Genomic DNA, 18,687 nt, shown 5'->3' with positions numbered 1-18,687 from the left:
CTCTGAAGTGAGTCACAAATAAAAGTCATCGGCTAGGTGGTTTTGCAGTGGTGTACTGCACAATTTATTGCACGAGATTAAATTTAATAACAGTATAAATGAAGACTTTCATTTAAAAAGTTAAACAGCTATAGGATTTGTCAGAGCAGCCCTAAGCGCCGCACTCTTAGCGAAAAAATAAAGAAAGCAAAAGAAATTCAATGTACAAACATAAAATAATATATGCAATAAATGAATGTGCTTGTGAAGACTTAGGCGGCTATACAAGGTAAAATGCTCGGTGGGAGCATTCGGCATAACAAGGCAGAAAGTAAAGTGTCGCGCGACGAGAGAGAAAAATAACGTAAATATATTCAAGAACAGCGCGCACCCCCTGATATAAGTAAATAATGAACGAACGCTGAGAAGTTAGAAATCAAAACCGCCGTGCGACGCCGCAAGTTGTCGTTCCACGGATCACTAATGATCATATTCTCGGTTGCTTCACTGTACCCTCGACGACAAGAAAATTAAACTAATTAATTTAGGCCTTGGTAACAGTGCGTCCACGATCGGTCCTTGGCTCAAGTTTGACTTTGAAACCCTCGGCACGCTTCAGAATTATATCGGCCTGCAGCCTGAAGTCTTCTTCTTTCACGGTAGACTTCACACGGAAGTTACGCAGGATCGTCGAGAGCAGGATCTTCAACTTGAGCATGGCGTATTTACGTCCTACGCAGGAACGCGGACCAGCCGAGAATGGTATGAAAGCGTAGTAGTGACGATTTGCGGTCTTCTCAGGCAAGAAGTTGTCAGGGTTAAAGACGTCCGGGTTGGGGTAGATGTGCGGCTGACGGTGGAGCTTGAAGGTGCCGATGGCCACCGTGCATCCGGCCGGGATCGTGTAGTCGCCCGACGCTGCAAATCGATTCGTTATCTCCTTAGATGCAGTGCGCAAGAGCAACCGGTAGCCGGTCCGGCGGCCGGCGGCCGACTCGCTTACCGAGCTTCAAGTCAGTCTTGATCTCGCGAGCGATGAAGGGCACGGGTGGGTACATGCGTAGCGTTTCCATGAGACACCTCTCGAGGTACTTCATTTCGAGGGTATCCTGGAAGGTGGCCGGCCTGTCGCTGTCACCGAAGATCTCGTCGATTTCCTGGATGACTTTCTCTTGGATGTCGGGGTGGCAGCCCATCATCGACAGGAAGAAGCTGGATCCAGCAGCCGTTGTGTCGTGTCCCTGAGCGCACGTAAATAACCAAATAACGCGTCTTTTTTCTCCTTCGCCACGCAGATACTACGTTTGCACTTACCTCAAACATGATGGTGTCTACTTGTTCTTTCACTTCCTCGTCGGTGAGGACAACGCCGTTCTGGCTAGACTCGATCAGCAGGTCGAGGAAAGCCTGTCTCTTCTTCTCACCAATGTCGTTGTCGTCCACGTCCAAGTCGTCTTTCAAGCCAGCCGATTGACCGAACGACAATCCCTCGACCACGGTGGTGCTCTTGACTACATCCTTCACGGTGGCGCCCGTGTCGACGAAATTGCGCTTACCGCTCTTGTAGTCTTCCTTCTTTTTGGCGACGACCTTCTTGGTCAAGCCGTGGATGATGTCGAGTAGACGCACCTGCTCCTTGCCGTACTTGGTCAGGCTGAACACCCAGTCAAGCCGCAGCCATGGCCGAGTGTGACGCATGTGCAAGATGTCGCACATCCTGACGAAGCATAGAAATAAGTTAAGTATCGCAGGTCAATTACAAACTACGTCGATCGGCTCTTTGGGAAATTGGTACAGATTATTGATCTAATTGTAGACTGGTCTAGCGTTTGGGACTCGTTAAGGACTCGTAAACACTCGTTTTTCTCGATATGTAGAACGGATATAATAGCTTAAATTGTCCATTTCCGCGAACGAACAAGTTATAATCACAAGTGATTGGCCAAAATTTTCTACTTCTCTAGCCACTGAAATAGCTTCGATAATGACAAGAAGCAGACTATTAATTGATATGTTTTTCAAAAAACTTACTTCATAACAGCCATGGCGTATTCATAGCCACTCTTGTCTTGAGTGCTCTTGGATACACCCATAGCAGTCTCGAGTAGAATCTCGACGGTGGTTTCAGACATGTAGTCGTGAATGTCAAATTCCTTGGTACCTTCTTCGCGCATTCTGCCAACGACAGCGCGGGAGTTGGCGTTGAACAGGTCAATGAAACTCTTCAGCACGTTCAAGTGGAAAGTTGGCGCGATAAGTTTACGGTGGGCACGCCATTTCTGGCCTATTACGCAAAAAGATCAAGAGGTGAAATTAGCGGTTACGTATAAGGACAACATTTTCTCGTGGCACGCGATCCACGCTAATAAAATGCAATTATAGTCGAGATTGCTTTTGTTGCGTTTCGTTGCGAAATCATTTTTTGGCATCTTATTGACTTAAAAACAAGACAGTCACGTGGATTACTACTAGGCGAGGAGTTTTGCATTAATTTATCATCAGTTAATTGAAGGAATAAAAACTATTAAAACAATTGTTAGGTATTAAAAGGAAATAACGCTTGCGATCACTCAACGATCTACCAAGTATGAGTGTATTTTAGAATTTTTAACGTTACCCACATAGCAGTTTTACTCTCAAACATAAAACTAAATATTAATATAAACAAGATATAAGGGCACTTGATGACACTAGGAGCCGATAATAAGTGTAAATCGAAGTCACTGTAAGGAGGAAAATTCAAAATACATACACTTGTTCTCGTTCGAGCGGCAACAAAAATATGTATTCATGTTTGGTATGTGTTTACACAGGCAATGTTTATATGTATGCTTGAGAGAAATACTTACCAGTAGAGATAAGAAGGCCATTGCCAAGCCATGGCTCGAAGAATCTGTACTCGGAAGCCTTGTCGATGTAAACGTGGCTCGAGAGGATCACTTCGATGTCACGCGGATCGATGAGGAAGATGACAAGTTTTGGTCCAACCCATAGCTTTATTACCTGGTCAAATTCGAACGACCTTGCGTACACATTACGGAAGATCGCTGGGAAACAAATGCACAGTCGATCAAACAAGCCGAAGAAATGTCGTACGCAGGGTAAAGTTGTACTCACTGTCGGACGATCCCAGAAGTTCCAGAGCATTTCCAAGCAGTGGCAAGCCTTTTGGTCCAGGGATCTTCTCGGCAAGCTCAAGCATGTGAGCCCTGGATACGCGGAAGTAGATGTAGTAGAGTACAAGGGCTGGAACGAGGAGGGTGAAGAACACCGATGTGGCGGAAAAACCAGTTGCCCCGGCGGCTGCACCGGCCACAGACCCAACAATCATCTCTGGTCCCGCTGCCGACATTGTTTCTGCAATGAGTGGCTCGTCTGTAACAGGTAAAGCCGTGCTCGTCAATGCAGATCTCAAGTCTTTCGGCAAGTGGAACAGAGCGTTCAAAGTAGTTGGTGAATGTTTCCAACTGAAATGTGCTCTACGAATGGGGTTACGTTCGACAGTCACGTCAAAAATCTCGATCGAAAGGAAACCACACAAAATTTTTCAGCTAGCGTCACAAGTGCCGGCGAACAAGGTCCGCGAGGCGCAAAACATCCTTCAGCCCAGGAAAGAACAATCCGTCGCGAGCACTTGTATTAACCCGGCCGAAGCACAATTCTTTCACTTACGTTCTCACAACGATTAAAAGCGCACCAATTTGCGCCGAGTCGCAGTTGATGAACCACCACCGAACTGACATGGCCTGCGATTCGCTCCTGCCTTTTATAACCGAGCTCTACTCCCACCCCGAATGATCGTCGCCGTGGGCATTTGAATCGCTAATCACTCTGCTCAACACGCATTTACCTTAATTTACACCGCGGGCGCACGTGGTTTTCGATGTCCTGCTGTACTAGTCAGCATTATCGGAAAGGCTTGTCTCGTCTGCTGTGATGCGTGCTCATCACTGGCAATGTCAAATCAAATCGTGGAAGATTTTACACTCTTTTCCGGATACTTTCCTCGTCGAAGCCGGGCATTATCCAGCGACGCATTTGCTAATGCAAGAATGAAAATGCACGCTGGAACTTGAGCATTGTAATCGACCGATCGCGATTCATCATTGTTGTATAATGCCGTATAATAACCTCGCATTTTCCCAACTTTTTCACACGTGCGCTTGTGAAAACTGTTGCCTGAGTCGTGTATCCGAAAGTACGGAACCACTTGAAAGTGTTCCGGAATTATCTCCGGATTGTTCCGAGGGTTGACGAAAAAATCATTTGCTATATCGTACAGCGCTTATCTTTCTTGTTCACGATCGTAATGTCAGTCATTGCCGGCTTTCCTTCGATCGCATGTCAATCATCAAATTTCCATGCTGACCAGCCACCAACATTACACGCACGTGAATTCGACGCTCGTACACGCTGTTTTCGCCGTGTGCTGTATGTAAACGCCTATCGTCAGGATCATTTGCAAACAATGATGCTTTTACGTTAGCCGAATGACACACGAGCCAACCGTTGCACTTGTATATATCGCTTCCGCGTGATTCGCTCCAACCTGCGCTGGAGTCGCTTCTAATTTATACAGTGGTTGACACTTACCATGAAATTTTTTTTTTTATTTGTTGAGATGATGATTTTTAATTTTATTTTATCACGGAAGAATTTTTATGTTGATTTTTTTTATAAAAAAATACTTTAAATAGGCAGACAAATTAGATCAATACAATGGAACTAGATAATAAAATAAGAGGGTAATTTGGAACGATTAAACGAGTAATTTCAAAAATTGAAAAACAAAATGAACTAGAACTTCATGTATTAATTTCAAGAAATACACTGTTTTCTATACTTAACATTTTATAAAATCTAAATCTAATCAAAATATAATTTAAACTAAATATTTTTTTAACGGTAAATAGCATTTATGAAATATCCTTCTTTTCAATATTACTTTCGATTTGCTAATATGTCTAAGAAAGATGTTTTTTATAACTTTGTAAGATTGGTTGTACGATTTACCGTAGGGAACACATTACGTATTCTAAAGTAGATAAAAGTATATAGACTAAAAAATTGAAAATAAAGCTCTGTATTTCTACGTATTTCACTTAAATGAATATTATCTTTTAATAAATAGAGCCGAATGCTTAAAAACACTCAAATTGCAATGTCACTCGCATGCACCTCACGTATGTCTACATACTACAGAAAAGCTATAGCTGCAACAAATGAATAATTAACGGAAGATTTCAGAACAATTCCAACCTGGTAGCAGCTTTCCGCCTGGTAAAATTATTAAAATTAAACAGCCGATGTCTTATCGTCATTGAGATTGTTTGTTTACGTAGTCTTAAAATTCTCACGGCAAAACTTCCATTATAGAACGACAGCAGCAGTAGTTTGTAACTAGAGTCTATATATGGGATCACTGAAAAAGCTCGTGAGGGTGCGCAAGCTCACGCTAGCGCGTCTCCTTGGCGACGAAGCTCACCAATAGGCAACTTTACGTACTAGGGTAGCATGTGCCGAGTATAACGCAGCCGTGTGTACGCCCGTCGGTGTATATTCGTCACTCCCCCTCTTTATACGCGTATCACGCACGCCATACGGGTGCGTTACGCACCGAGGATGCTATTATTGGAAAAACGCGCTTCGAGTGGTATCTCATCACCGGCACCAGTGTGTGCTTGAATGCCATCACATGTCTGCTGCTTGGCTCAACGAGCTTTGCTTTGCTCTAGCTTTGGAGAGATCAACTTTTGCAAGCGGTGACACCAACATTCTTTCTTCCGCTAGAAGACAACTAACTCGCAATATTATAATGCGATGGGAATTGGTACGTGTCGTTTTTTATTTAAAAAAAAACAAATCCGTTAGAACTTTCTACTGATTTTATTTACATGCCTAGAAGCTTGACTGCTTCACCTGTTCGGTATTGGAATCAATGATAATGATTATTTGTTTCTCTCTTGGACAAGAAAAATTACACTAGAAAAAACTAGAAATAAGTTAAAATAGAAAATCGCATCTCGTTGATCGATGCATTGCATTGCAAACAATGATTGCGGCTGAATAAAAAGTTACAAAAGTGACTCACTAAAATTCTAAAATTGCAAGAACTAGTCCTTAAATTTGCAAAATCCATTCATATAACGTGTAATGTACAGTTTTTTAAACTGTACGCTTCATTATTCATTGATTAATAGAATCACTGAACAAAGAGCGATTCATAATACAAATGAGTAGAAAATAGCTAGGATTAATTTTGAACACCAAAACGGAGAGCAATGCGCAAAATGAATCATTTAACAGAATAATTAATGATTTTAAACGTAATTCTCAATCTGCAAAAAGAGCAAGAAAGAGAAATCGTCGTTTCTCATTTACCAGCTCCTCTGCTCTTGCGAAGTGCTCACTTAGACGATAGCGCAGCAGATGTAAACACGCGTGCCTTTAACACACACATGCGTGCACATCGCGCGTGTGTATTATAGCAGGCAGCATGCTACAGAAGTCCCCGTGGGAAGGGGAGCGGGGGCTTCGCCCTTGCAAATAGAAGCCTCGGCGTTTTCCCGAGCTGAACGGCGGCGGCGACATCTAATCCTAATCTCCGTCGCGACTCCCTCTGCATATGCGACTGTGCGGGTATCAGGCGGCCAGGAGCTAGCAGCACGTCGTTTCACTCTCGCCTTCACTTGGACTACACGCCGGCGCACTGCACTACGCGCCGCTTTTGCTCTATCGTCTACACGGTCGACGGGCTTTTCCAGAGCTTTCGACGAAATTCCTGTATGCTAAAGAAAGATGAGAGATTGATTTTTGCTGATCATAGACATCGGCGTTTTTACTGCCAGAGCGCTCAGCTTCTGCTCAGCATCAAACATTTGAATTCTATTAACGCTGTCGATCGCAGCGATAATTTATGTCTCATCAATTTCTACAATTGTCATTGTGCAATGCTTTTTACAGCGAAATTGCTATTATTTTTTATTGATTTTGCCCGGAACAATATAAACAGGTACTTTTATACTCCATATTTTTCAACCGTAACTTTCTCACGCCAAATTCAGGAGTGTTACTGATCAGTTGAACTATAAAAAGCCCGCTCGTTCAAAACAATGTATCAAACAAGCAGTATGCATAGATAGATGCTTTATACAGCAGCGTGTGCAATTTTACAGTGAACTGTGAAAACGTGCCATCAAAAAGGAAGCTAGCAAATAGATATACACAAAAAGTATATAATGACAAAGTAATAAAGTCTGTTGTAGTTGTAGTTGTGGTGGCAAACACGAGGTACGTTTGTCGAGGTTTTTTATGTGAAAAAATTGAATTACGCTTACAATGGGCGGATATCCAGGTCAGTGATCGCTGACCCGTATGATGTTCTGCATCTGTTTTACTAACTCTTTTATATCAAATAGCTTCATCACTTACTTTCTTAAATTTGGAAAATGAGTAATTATTGTTGAAGATTTTCAATTAAATGTTAATATTCCAAATTTCGTCACTTATTTTATTTTACAAGTAGCGCTACTTCCATTAAATTTTCAAAAATACGTATTGTTTATTTTCTTTCTTGTAAAGTATCACTTTTCTCATGGCGTATGCAATGAATATTTCAATTTCTAATGATGAATCTGGGTACGCTATCGCCGGATAATATAGTCTTAGTTCATTGTTAAGAACTCGCAAACAGAATGAAACTCAATAGGCTCACCAGCGGCACCTGTCGGTCAGGTAGTTACGCATGTTATCAATCACGTGGTCACGTGCGCGCCAATGATCACTCTTATCAGCTTTGAGTGTACTTTTTGAAAATATTTTCCGGTATAAATACTCCCAGTGACGCGTCATGATAAATCTTTATTTTCAAAACTCAGTGTGAGAACGTCAAATTCATTTGAGATTTCAAGAAGGATAGGAAAATAAGACCATCCAGTGACGACCACACCCGCACTTGTGGCATTCGATCAAAGTAAATAAAAGCGATATTTTGCTAACCTTCATTTATTATTGTATTACGTAAAACTCTGCTGGGCAGAACACGTTAAAATTAACATTATCTTTTAACAATTAACGATTATTCAAATATCTGTTTTACAGAGCATAAAAAATGTCAATCTACAATGTTACAAATGTATTTCCAAACAACGCTTAATAAATATAGTAGAGAAGGTGTGAGAGGTTATGCCGGAGTGAGAACACGTAGAGATAGATTTTTCCGTTTTTTTGGCTACCCGGTTGTGTGTGATGATTCTGTTTATCCTAATAAGTTTAAATGTTGATGAATAAGTCTCTCTTGTCAGTGGCACGATAAAGTTGAATATTATTTTAACTGGCAGTGCAAAATTAATTATGGATGGCAGTTGCTTTTAGGTGAGTATACGTTTTTCTATTATTTAGGATCTTTCTTGGAAGCCACTGCACTCTGTATGCGTTTCTTCACAATTATAGTTGTCGAATTGCTCTTCTTCTTAATACTCTTGCGTCTGACAGGTGGAGAGTTCTCAGAGCTACTGCTATCATCCACTGAATCAACAGCAAGCTTATTAGGCTTCAACTTTGTAGTAACAACTGTAGTAGCTATCACTGTTTTGTTCAGCTTCTTCTTAGACTCGAACTTTGACTTTTGGGACTGAACTTTTGGTAGCTTGGCAGTTCCAAATAGTTTTAACAAGTCCAATCCGTCGCTGGTGCTATTCTCTATTGTGTTATTCTCTATTGGTTCCATTGGTTCTAGAGATGACTTGACAGCTCGCTGCCTCTTTATTCGAGGCTTCTTCTTTTTGGTCTGTTGGTTGTCCTCGTCTAGAACATTTATCACAGGTGGAGCTTCAGTGACCCTCTCTTTGGTGAATTTTTTGCGCGTTTTCTTCTTTGATTTCTTCAGGTCCTTCTTATTGCAATTTAATTCCTCCAGTTTCTTTGAACAAGATCTACAAACAAAAAACATATGACACACATATCTTGATGAAAACTTGGCCTCATAGAACTCACTCAAGAGTGACGTCATTATCAATCTGATACTCGCAGGCTATCTTAGATACAGCCCAGCTAAGTGGATAATTGTTGGTGAGGGAGAAGTACTCGACGCTCTCGTCTGGCCTTTGCTCGTAATTGCCCACGGCCGTCCAAATCTGGCGACGTAGCGACAGCAGCTTGATCTGCATGTGGTCCGCTGCTGCTTGGCCTTTTTGCATGACAGGAGATAAATTCCTGAATGGCCTTCAAATTGCAATTTATAGCTAATATAGCGACAGACGAAGACAGAGACACGAGGCGGAGACAGACAGAGACAGAGACAGAGACAGAGAGTGCGGGAGAGGCAGCTTAACGGGCGATCAGAAAAGTCAAAACGTCGATGTGTACCTTGGCATGTCACGACGGTGTAGCCGATGTTTGTTCTTCGTGCACAAGTGGTCTTCGATTATCTCCTCGCCCAGCGATAAGCTCCGCGGCCTCACTATCGCCGGCAAATTGATGTCGGATTTTTTCGACACGCGATTCTCCTTGCCATATAACCGCGATTCGTCTCCCGAGCTTCTGCCGCCTTGGTTCTCCGCTGCCGAGCGTGCGTTTGTCTCGTCACCCGAGTCCGTCATGTCGTACAAGTCGCTGCCGGGGTCAGTCGTTGGCAGGTCCATGGCCGTCCTGTTTCTCTGTACAGTCGAGAACCCACAGCCATTGATTTCGGTCATTCGGATGGCTACTCGAACTCGCACACTCACCGTTTTCCTTCGCGGCAACACCGATCTCGGCAGAGTCGCCTTGGGCTTTTTAATCTTGCCTAAGGAATCGGCGGTGGCAGGTTTGAGCAGCATCGGCGAAGGTGGTGGCACGCACAGGTAACGCCGGTCCTCGCTGCAAGCGCTCAGTCTTCGCGAAATCACGTCGCCGTTGTACTTATCGTCCTCGGACGAACTCTCCGACGTGTCTCCCTCGTCGCTTGACGAAAAGCATCCGAATGTTAATTTGCGCTCGAAGCCTCACGATCAATAGTCTCGCGCGATCTCACCTGGAGTAATCGGTTAAATCGATGTTGGTCGGCTCATCGGCACTCGAACCCTCCTTCGCTAACCTTGCTATAATCTTGCTCCTGAGTTTCTCCTGCAAGAAAAACGAGCGATTGGAGCGACCGGTCGATCGTTTGGTGCACGCTGCACTCTTACTTTAATGGGGTCGCTGTCGGAAAAGTCGAGCAGAGTCTCGCAGAAAGCCTTGCCAACTTGCTCGTAATCTTGCGTGCTAAAGTGCGTGCCATTTCGCGAGCCCAGTCGCGAGCCACCCAACGAGGCCTCCATCGTGTAACTATTCTGGATACCCATCAGCCACACCACAACTCGACCCGTGCCCTCCTTATTCTTCTCGATGTGAAACTTGCAATTCTCAAACGAGAACTGCAAACCAGTCGGCGCTCCAATTATCGCCCTCCTCGGAAATACAAGCTTGTGTACTTTACCTTATCGGCGGCGTTCTTGTGAAGCATCAGTGGAAACACCTGCTCGGCAAGTTTGCCCGGATAGCCGGCGCGTTTGCTCTCGCAGCCGTAGATGAAGATGTTGTGCTTGCGCGAGTGCGCGTGCAGGTCGCAGTACATGGCGATTCCGCACTCTTCCATCAGACGTCGAATCATTAGCTTGGTGTGCCATACCGAGGGATAGCTCTCTCGCAAAACCGTGCGGTACTGACGATTCAAATCTTTGCCCGCGAGCGAGCAGCGATTGTTACCTACGATCACTCCGTCTGGATTCAGCATTGGCACGAGCTTGAAGATGAAACGCTCGCGTAATTCCTTCGAGCAAACATTGGCTTTTGAAATGAAAGCGCGACGCCAAGACTCAAGTGGTTTACGGCTGCTTCGGCATACCCTCGCTTGGTTGGACTCGCCGGTGAGAAAGTCGATAATGCCCTTCATGATCCAACTGGAGGGCGTCTCACCAGGATGAACACGCGCCGTTATGACGACACCTTTCTTGCGCTGTTGGGCGTCGTCGTTGGCTTGAGGCGCGGTGATCGTCAGATAGTAGACGGCGTTGCCGGCCAGACTTCGGCATAGCAGGCGTAGCTTTGTGAAGCGTGCTTTTATCGGGTCGTTGGCTATCTTGCCCAGGTATTCCTGTTGTCGTACACGCGTGATCTGTCATTGTTGACTGATTCGTTGTAACAGCGAGTCTGATCGTTAGGTGCAACGCATACCTGCAGATCGGTGTAGGTGTACGGGTAACAGTGAGCGAGGTAGACGGTGTCCTGATCGTGAGGAAAGTAAACGTTGAATGTCAACGTGTGCTTCTCTTTCTCTTCGTCCCTACAACATTTTTCGAGACGATTATTAACGAAAGAGGCATTGCTCGAGTTTGGCGTGCCGTGCGTGTGCGCGCAACTCACGACGAGTCGTTCTTATAGTAGCAAATGTTCTCGCCACAGCGCCTCCAGCCGATTTTTTTGGAAGTCGCCTCCTTCTCCGAATACATTAGCGGTCGCAATCCTTCGTTGTACAGACTGTCTTCCTTACACATGTTTACTATGGATAACCTGATGAAAAATGTATCGAGATCGTTACTTAGCATTGCTCCACTTTCAGAGCGCCAATCAGTCTGGCGTTCTAACGCATTTGAGAAATTGAGAATTAGCGTACTAGGCACAGGCACAGGCGTATTGGCGCTATTGCGATTTAATCCACTGATGAAACTTTAGTATTTGACTGACAGTATTAATAATTCTTGAAATTGCAAACTCGGCAAATTCTTTCTCGAGAGCGACTTTGGATTTTCTCCAAAATTATAACTTGGAGCGCGACCAAGTACAAAATATCTTTGTCACACGCCTTCCTATTCTTACCTGTACATGACGTTGCTACGAGTATTCGTGATCCGAAAGTAGTACCACTGCATATGTCTCTGCGTATATAAATCTTTTCTCAAGTGAAGCTGATAATACGTATCGGTGATTTTGATAACTTTGCCCAAGTTACCCGACTCGAATCTCGACTCGAATGCCAGATTATTAACGTTTGCTGGCGGCTGTTCTCCATTCCGTTCATTGTTCAATTCAACAGCGCTACCGCCTATGCATGACCTGCTGAACTACGCAATAAAAACTTCATTATTACCAGGCAGAACAAATTGTTGTTGGTGTCGCGTGCAAATCATATCGTAAGTAAATCGTGTAGCTCTTACGTAATTGATGGGGCCGGCCGGGCAATACTGGAACACAGTTTCTCCAGACTCTTCTCCTACGGGCTTTGGTCTTGGTTCCTTGCCACTCGGGATGTAAAAAACTTCGGGTTCTGCTGGCGAATAGTCCAGGTGTCGCACGCGATCTCCTAATACCTGCACACCAAATGCATTCCTACATATCTCGTTGCAAACACACACCTGTCGCGGTGATAAATTTCAGTCCGAGAGCTGACGATCATTGCAACACATATGTATGCTCACTTGGCACTCTGTTGGCCATCGTGCCACTGCATCGAAGTTCGCATCGCCACCCTGTAGAAAACCATCCTTCGCTTTGACTAAGCCATTGGCCAGAGTCAGAACCGAGTCCAGATCCTTGCGTTCGATGCCGAACCGCGTTTGCAGACATTGATTCGATATTGAATTGCCTGTGGAACAGTTTTTAGGACTTAGAACAAGCAGGCAGATGCATCCAATTAATTACTTTTTCATTCGTGGGAAAAACAGACAACACGCGTATACGTTAATAATCAGGAAATGTTGGACCCTTGCCCGGGGAATTTCTTGATGGAATACAGGAAGCGTAATTCGACACAGAGCAAATCATTGTTTATCTTCGCATATAGTTGTTGCAGTCGTTAGTCAAAGAGTAAGCAAGCATTTTTATGTTTTTAATCAACAAAATCTCTTATTTTTAGTTAACCAACAGAGATTTTATCCATACAAAGTGGCTTTAGTATTTTTAGATGAATGAAATGGCAAATATCACTCAATAACAGAACAAGCCATCACTCATTTTATACCTTTAGCCTTAACTTTTTTAACTTTCTTTTTCACTTTCTTCTTTTTAGGTTTTTGACTTTGCTCCTCTTAAAAAAAAAAATCAGGAAAATTTTTCAAAAACGAAAAGAATGATGACAATGAGAAACAAGAAAAACAAAACTAAAGACAATCGAAGTTTACCAGGAATCGGTTGTACCGGAAATAGAGCAGCTTGCAGGTCTTTCACTTTGCCGTTCACGACGTACTCCATGTCTCGTCGTCAGCGTGTCCGGCAGCATCCTCAGTCACAAGCCTTAGCATCATATTCGATCTCATCTAATCGAGCACAGCAATCTCATGATTCGTTGTTCATTCGCTACTGCTGCATATAAAATAGCAAACTCGAGTTACAAAAGTCTTATTGGTTTGTTAAATCGATCCGACGGGAATTCCGACAAGCGTGATATGCAGGCGCATCAGCGCGTCCATGTGATTGATCGAGCCGCTTCGCTCACTCGCCCGCGTTCGTTCACCCATGCAATCAGTGTGTCAACTTTGCGAACCTTGCGCGAACTTAGCGCATTTGGTCTGCTCAAATTTAAAGAACTTGGACGACAACGACGACGACCACGACGCGAAAATTATTCGAACGTGTATCTGCCAAGGTTCCGGGCTAGCCTGCTACTCGACTTTGCCACTTGTAACTCTAATTTTAGAATGACAACAAACACTGCGAGAAGAACGCAGATCGATCTAATCGATCGGGCGCACTTTATTTATGTCGACCGTTGCTACCGAAAATAAAATAAGGCATGCGAAAAAGAAGAAAAAATAGAGAGAGCAAGAGGTCTGATTTTGCCTTGCGAACGTCACTATTTTTACCTCCTCGCCTCTGCGCGTTTCTACTGCAGACATATACTAGGTCAAGCGAGCTAACGCGCGAGTAAAATTTTGCGTGATGTTGTCGAGCCGACGGCTCGAGCAAGACTGACAGAGCGCGGGTGAGGGTGGTCGTTGCTGATCATCGCCCTCACGTGCGCGGGGTGAAAAATCGGCGCCTCGCTGGCGAGCAACCAACTAACGCTTCGTGTATTCTTAGTTTGTGTGTGTAAGTATCGATGTAAACAGCATCGCAAGCGGAAAAGAAATGAAAAAACGTAGTGGCCTTGATTATATCGTCGCAGACGATATATTCCCTTGAGCCATTGCCAATTGTCATTATTGATTATCCTTGAGTCGGCAAGACAATTAGTGAATGGAGCTGAACGAGCCTTCTTCCTTTCTTTTTTCTAAGGTTCAGCCTGGATATTTTTAGCCACCAGTCAAGTTCAAGCTATTATTAGACTTCTTTTAGTTGCACTGAAAATTTCAGCCGCGCGGCTTTGAGGAATTTACATACATACGCGTCGTCGGTGGGTTGGGTTTCGTGAGGGCACGAACATGGCGTTAAGGTGATATTGATCAATCAAGAGCGGCGCACGGCAGAAGGTTTTTTTAGTATACTATCTCGGTTTCTCATTCGAGGCCTATCTGCTTGTTGCAGCTCTTGTTCTTTTTTCTGTTTGGAATTGAGCATTCAAATTGGAGATGGGACGGACAGCCACCGTCGCGGTGTGTACCCTCAACCAATGGGCTATGGATTTCGAGGGCAACCTCAAGAGGATTCTACTCAGCATACAGCAAGCTAAAGAAGCAGGAGCTAGATACAGAAGCGGTCCCGAGCTTGAAATATGGTAATTTGTTTAGCTGTTTGTTATTAACACTGGTCTAAAAATGAAACCGGTAACAACCGTGTAAATTAAGATTCGTTTTTAATTGACGCGCTGCGAACAATTTAATCTCGCATTTTTCAAAACAGCACGCGAATACGAGCCATTTCTTGTAGTCATTTCTTCTCATTTCACTCATTTCACTCATTTCACTTATTCCATTTGTTCAACGCTGCGATCTACGTGTATTTTGCGAACAGAGAATATGCACGTAGATTCCCTGATCTTAAACAACAACTGGCATTTTATTCGAACGTTGACTTTTTTATGATGTCAATGAAAGAAGAAACATTCGTTGTAGACACTGTGTGTACATAGCGATGTCAACCCTAACGGCTGGAAGAAGCTATTGGAAAAAACTCACGCTCAGATTACATAATTCCAGTGGCTACAACTGCGAAGATCACTTCTACGAGTCGGACACGTTGCTGCACTGTTGGGAAGTGTTGGCCGTACTGTTAAAGTCACCCGAATGCGAGGACATGCTCGTCGACGTAGGTATGCCAGTGATGCACAGGAACGTCACCTACAATTGCCGAATTGCTTTTCTCAATCGACGTATCCTTCTTATCAGACCGAAAATGGCGATGTGTGACAATGGCAATTACAGGGAATCCAGATGGTTTTCGCCCTGGTCAAAGGTACCTTTATTTACTCATTTACGATTTTTTTTCATTGATTCACGTTTACAATCATTTTATACAAGGCGAGTAATTAAAACAGATGTTTCCATATATTTTTTTATTTTTTCGTTAATGAAGTATCGTTGAGAAAAAGTAAAACTGAAAATTTTATAACCTCGGAGTTGGACGTTTTGCCAGACGGGAAGGCGGGTTATGATCTTTCTTGCTCTCTCGTGACGACAATATGTTTCTGCGTGCGAAAACAAAGCATTCGCACTTTCCACGCACAAAGAAGATATTAATACTGGCGCGTACTAGCTATTCGGAAATATTATTAGCCCAGACAATGATAAATTCAAATTAAATCTTCTCTCTATAATATGCTATGCGCAATAAAACGCAAACATGAAGGTTATAAACCGCGTAATCAAACTGATTGTGCTTGTGATAGTGTGATTTATTACATCAAAAATTGTAAAAGGAGCGCACGGTCGAGGAGCACTTTCTGCCAAGAATGATTGCACAAATCACGTCGCAACAGACGGTGCACATTGGCGACGCGGTGATCGCCACACACGATACCTGCATCGGTTTCGAGATCTGTGAGGAGCTTTGGAATCCGTCCAGCAATCACATACCAATGGCACTTGACGGCGTCGAGATCATATCAAACGGTCAGCGCCAAAACATTTTCCCTTAAAATTACTCGTTATTTTGCCAAGGATAATTAATCAGTTGTGATAATTATTCGCAGGTAGTGGCTCTTATTTTGAGCTTAGAAAGGCCTACGTCACGGTCGATCTTGTCAAATCGGCTACCTACAAGTCAGGTGGTTGTTACATGTTTAGTAATATGCGCGGATGCGATGGTGCGAGGGTTTATTTCAATGGCGGTTCAAGCATTACCGTTAATGGTCAGGTACTTAGCAGAAGCAAACAGTTTGGACTGGCTGAAGTTGAAGTTACTGTTGCTACCGTTGATCTTGAAGATATTAGGTAACCTCGTTAATCTTCGCATATAGAAGCGCCAGGGAACATTCAATAACGATCATGACCAAATTGTAGGAGTTACCGGAACAGCATTCGCTCAAGGACGTTCACCGCCTCGAAAACCAATCCGTATCCGAGAATTAAAGTGGATTTCGCGCTAACCTCGGACAGTCTAATTTTTAATGCTCCAGATGCGCCGATCAATCTCAAGGATGACGAGGCAGAAGAATCTAAAATAATCTACTACACGCCCGAGGAAGAAATCTCGATGGCACCTGCTTGCTGGCTTTGGGACTACTTACGGTAAACGCTTAAACGGCGAACTCATCTATAATGTCGCATCGATAAACTGTTATGAATTTCCATTTGTTTTTGAAGGCGCTCATGTCAAGGTGGCTTTTTCTTACCACTGAGTGGCGGTGTCGATTCCTCAGCCACTGCTTGTCTAGTTTATTCGATGTGCTGTATGATTGTCGAGTCTGTGCAGAAAGGAGGTAATCCAAATTGAACTCTAATGCATGACACATTTTTTTCAAGTCTCTCGTCTATATGAAGACGTTTTTTTCAAAGCTTTCAGATGTCTACATATTTGCGATTTCTGATGCGTATATGAAAATTTTAATTGGATAATGTTCTCTGAATGCTGTTTTTAGACGTGCAAGTTCTCATGGACATAAGAAAAATTGTCGGTGATCCGGAATATGTCCCAACGGATCCGAAACAACTTTGTAACACGCTTCTTGTTACTTGTTACATGGCAACCGAAAATTCCTCGACCGAGACAAAGTCAAGAGCGGCCGATCTTGCAAGCCAACTTGGCGCTTGCCATCACAGTGTTATTATCGATACTGCTATTTCGGCGATACTCGGTATATTTTATCAGGTGACAAAATTAAAGCCTCGATTCAAAGTCCAAGGTGGCTCGCCGAGGGAAAATTTGGCTCTCCAAAACATTCAGGTTTGCCGCTCGCTAATATATTAAAATATCAGTGTCTCGTCGTATGGAATCGGCGCTCACTCGAATAATTGATTTTCAGGCGAGAATACGAATGGTGATCGCTTATTTATTTGCACAACTCATGCTTTGGGTACGTGGCAGACCAGGTGGTTTACTCGTTCTCGGAAGCGGCAACGTCGATGAAGCATTGCGAGGCTACTTTACCAAATACGATTGCAGTAGTGCTGATATTAATCCCATTGGCGGGATCGCTAAAAATGACTTAAAGAGTTTTCTTATATTTTTCCGGTTTGTCGTTAATTACGTTTATTACCTCGAGTAATTTGAAAAGAATTCGTAAAAAATATAGTTTATTCAATTATAGGAAAAAATATAACCTTCCAGCCATTGATCAAATCTTAGAGGCTCAACCGACGGCCGAACTAGAACCTCTTCAAGCCGGACAATTAGTACAGCTCGATGAAATTGACATGGGTATGACTTATGTAGAATTAGGAATTTTCGGACGTCTCAGAAAACAAAATTGTGCGGGTCCACTTTCCATGTTCTGTCAACTTGTACATACATGGAATCACCTTTCACCAAAAGAAGTAATTTTTCACGGAAAACTTTATTACTATTTAGAACTTTTACACTTACCCATTAATATTTGAAATATTTGTAGGTTGCAGATAAAGTCAAACACTTCTACCGTTGTTATGCCATCAATCGTCATAAAATGACTATATTAACTCCATCCTGTCATGCTGAAACTTATAGTCCAGATGACAACCGATTTGACCATAGACAATTTTTGTATAATCACACGTGGAAGTGGCAGTTCAATGCGATTGATGAACAGGTTTGCATAATTTAGATAATCCAAGTGGTATATAAACATTGTATAAACGGTAATTTACATTTGCAATATTTTTAGCTGCAACAACTACCGAGCGAAGGTAGTTCATCGTCCAAATCTAGAAAAAATGCTCCGAAAGTTCCAGCAAAACCAAGAGTCATACCAATGAGCTCTGTTGTCAGTAGTGAGTAGTAATGCTTATTATGTATTTATGCATGTTTTAATTGCATGTTTACCAATAAAGTGAAAGCATATGTATGCTTTGACAAAAAAAATTATTTGGCTACTTATAAAAATAATTAATTGTACGCTAATAGTAATAAAAATAAATATTCTTTCAGCTAAAACACACCCAGGAGTAGTAGTATAAGAGTAGTGTTATATAAAAGATTTTATTAACTTTAAATTAAACAAAATATTGTTGATTGAATAGCATGAAAAAATTCAATTGTATATTTGTAAGTAAACTTTAATTTTTTGTAAAATCAAAATTTACTACGAGAGGATTGATATTTTATAAGATCGAATGACATGTTTTACAAAGCACACTCAGTACAAAATAAATGAAAATTTATTTTTTTGAACAATAACAATTT

The 18,687-nt window shown here is 42.8% G+C and overlaps 2 protein-coding genes across 4 annotated transcripts; one reads left to right on the top strand and one right to left on the bottom strand.

Annotated features, from left to right (window-relative positions):
• Positions 1-33: 33 nt before the first annotated feature.
• LOC131668464 (uncharacterized) lies at positions 34-13,262 on the bottom strand. The gene is made up of 19 exons (XM_058942656.1): positions 13,116-13,262; positions 12,956-13,021; positions 12,414-12,580; positions 12,153-12,305; positions 11,815-12,059; positions 11,362-11,508; positions 11,173-11,281; positions 10,844-11,092; positions 10,436-10,768; positions 10,146-10,373; positions 9,992-10,083; positions 9,705-9,921; positions 9,386-9,635; positions 3,097-3,264; positions 2,829-3,026; positions 2,011-2,263; positions 1,294-1,696; positions 983-1,220; positions 34-897 (listed from the first exon to the last, which is right to left on the bottom strand). The coding sequence occupies exons 1-19, from the start codon at positions 13,183-13,185 to the stop codon at positions 524-526; spliced, it is 3,960 nt and encodes a 1,319-aa protein (XP_058798639.1). The 5' UTR covers positions 13,186-13,262; the 3' UTR covers positions 34-523.
• On the top strand, positions 7,780-18,673 carry LOC131668465 (glutamine-dependent NAD(+) synthetase). 3 transcript variants are annotated; one of them, XM_058942657.1, is made up of 13 exons: positions 7,780-7,951; positions 14,458-14,647; positions 15,069-15,324; positions 15,788-15,980; positions 16,061-16,301; positions 16,371-16,598; positions 16,674-16,789; positions 16,949-17,253; positions 17,333-17,541; positions 17,618-17,843; positions 17,918-18,094; positions 18,170-18,275; positions 18,433-18,673. In XM_058942657.1, the coding sequence occupies exons 2-13, from the start codon at positions 14,502-14,504 to the stop codon at positions 18,459-18,461; spliced, it is 2,232 nt and encodes a 743-aa protein (XP_058798640.1). In that variant the 5' UTR covers positions 7,780-7,951; positions 14,458-14,501; the 3' UTR covers positions 18,462-18,673. The 3 variants fall into 3 exon arrangements, with proteins under 3 accessions (XP_058798640.1, XP_058798641.1, XP_058798642.1); XM_058942658.1 differs by lacking the exon at positions 7,780-7,951 and adding an exon at positions 7,969-8,352; XM_058942659.1 differs by lacking the exon at positions 7,780-7,951 and having other exon boundaries at positions 14,508-14,647; positions 15,069-15,181; positions 15,258-15,324.
• Positions 18,674-18,687: the final 14 nt, after the last annotated feature.

Source organism: Phymastichus coffea, unplaced genomic scaffold (assembly GCF_024137745.1).
Source record: "Phymastichus coffea isolate CEN01 unplaced genomic scaffold, Cenicafe_Pcof_1.1 PCOF00078, whole genome shotgun sequence".
Lineage (NCBI taxonomy): Eukaryota > Metazoa > Arthropoda > Insecta > Hymenoptera > Eulophidae > Phymastichus > Phymastichus coffea.
This window is presented reverse-complemented; position numbering and strand designations above follow the sequence as displayed.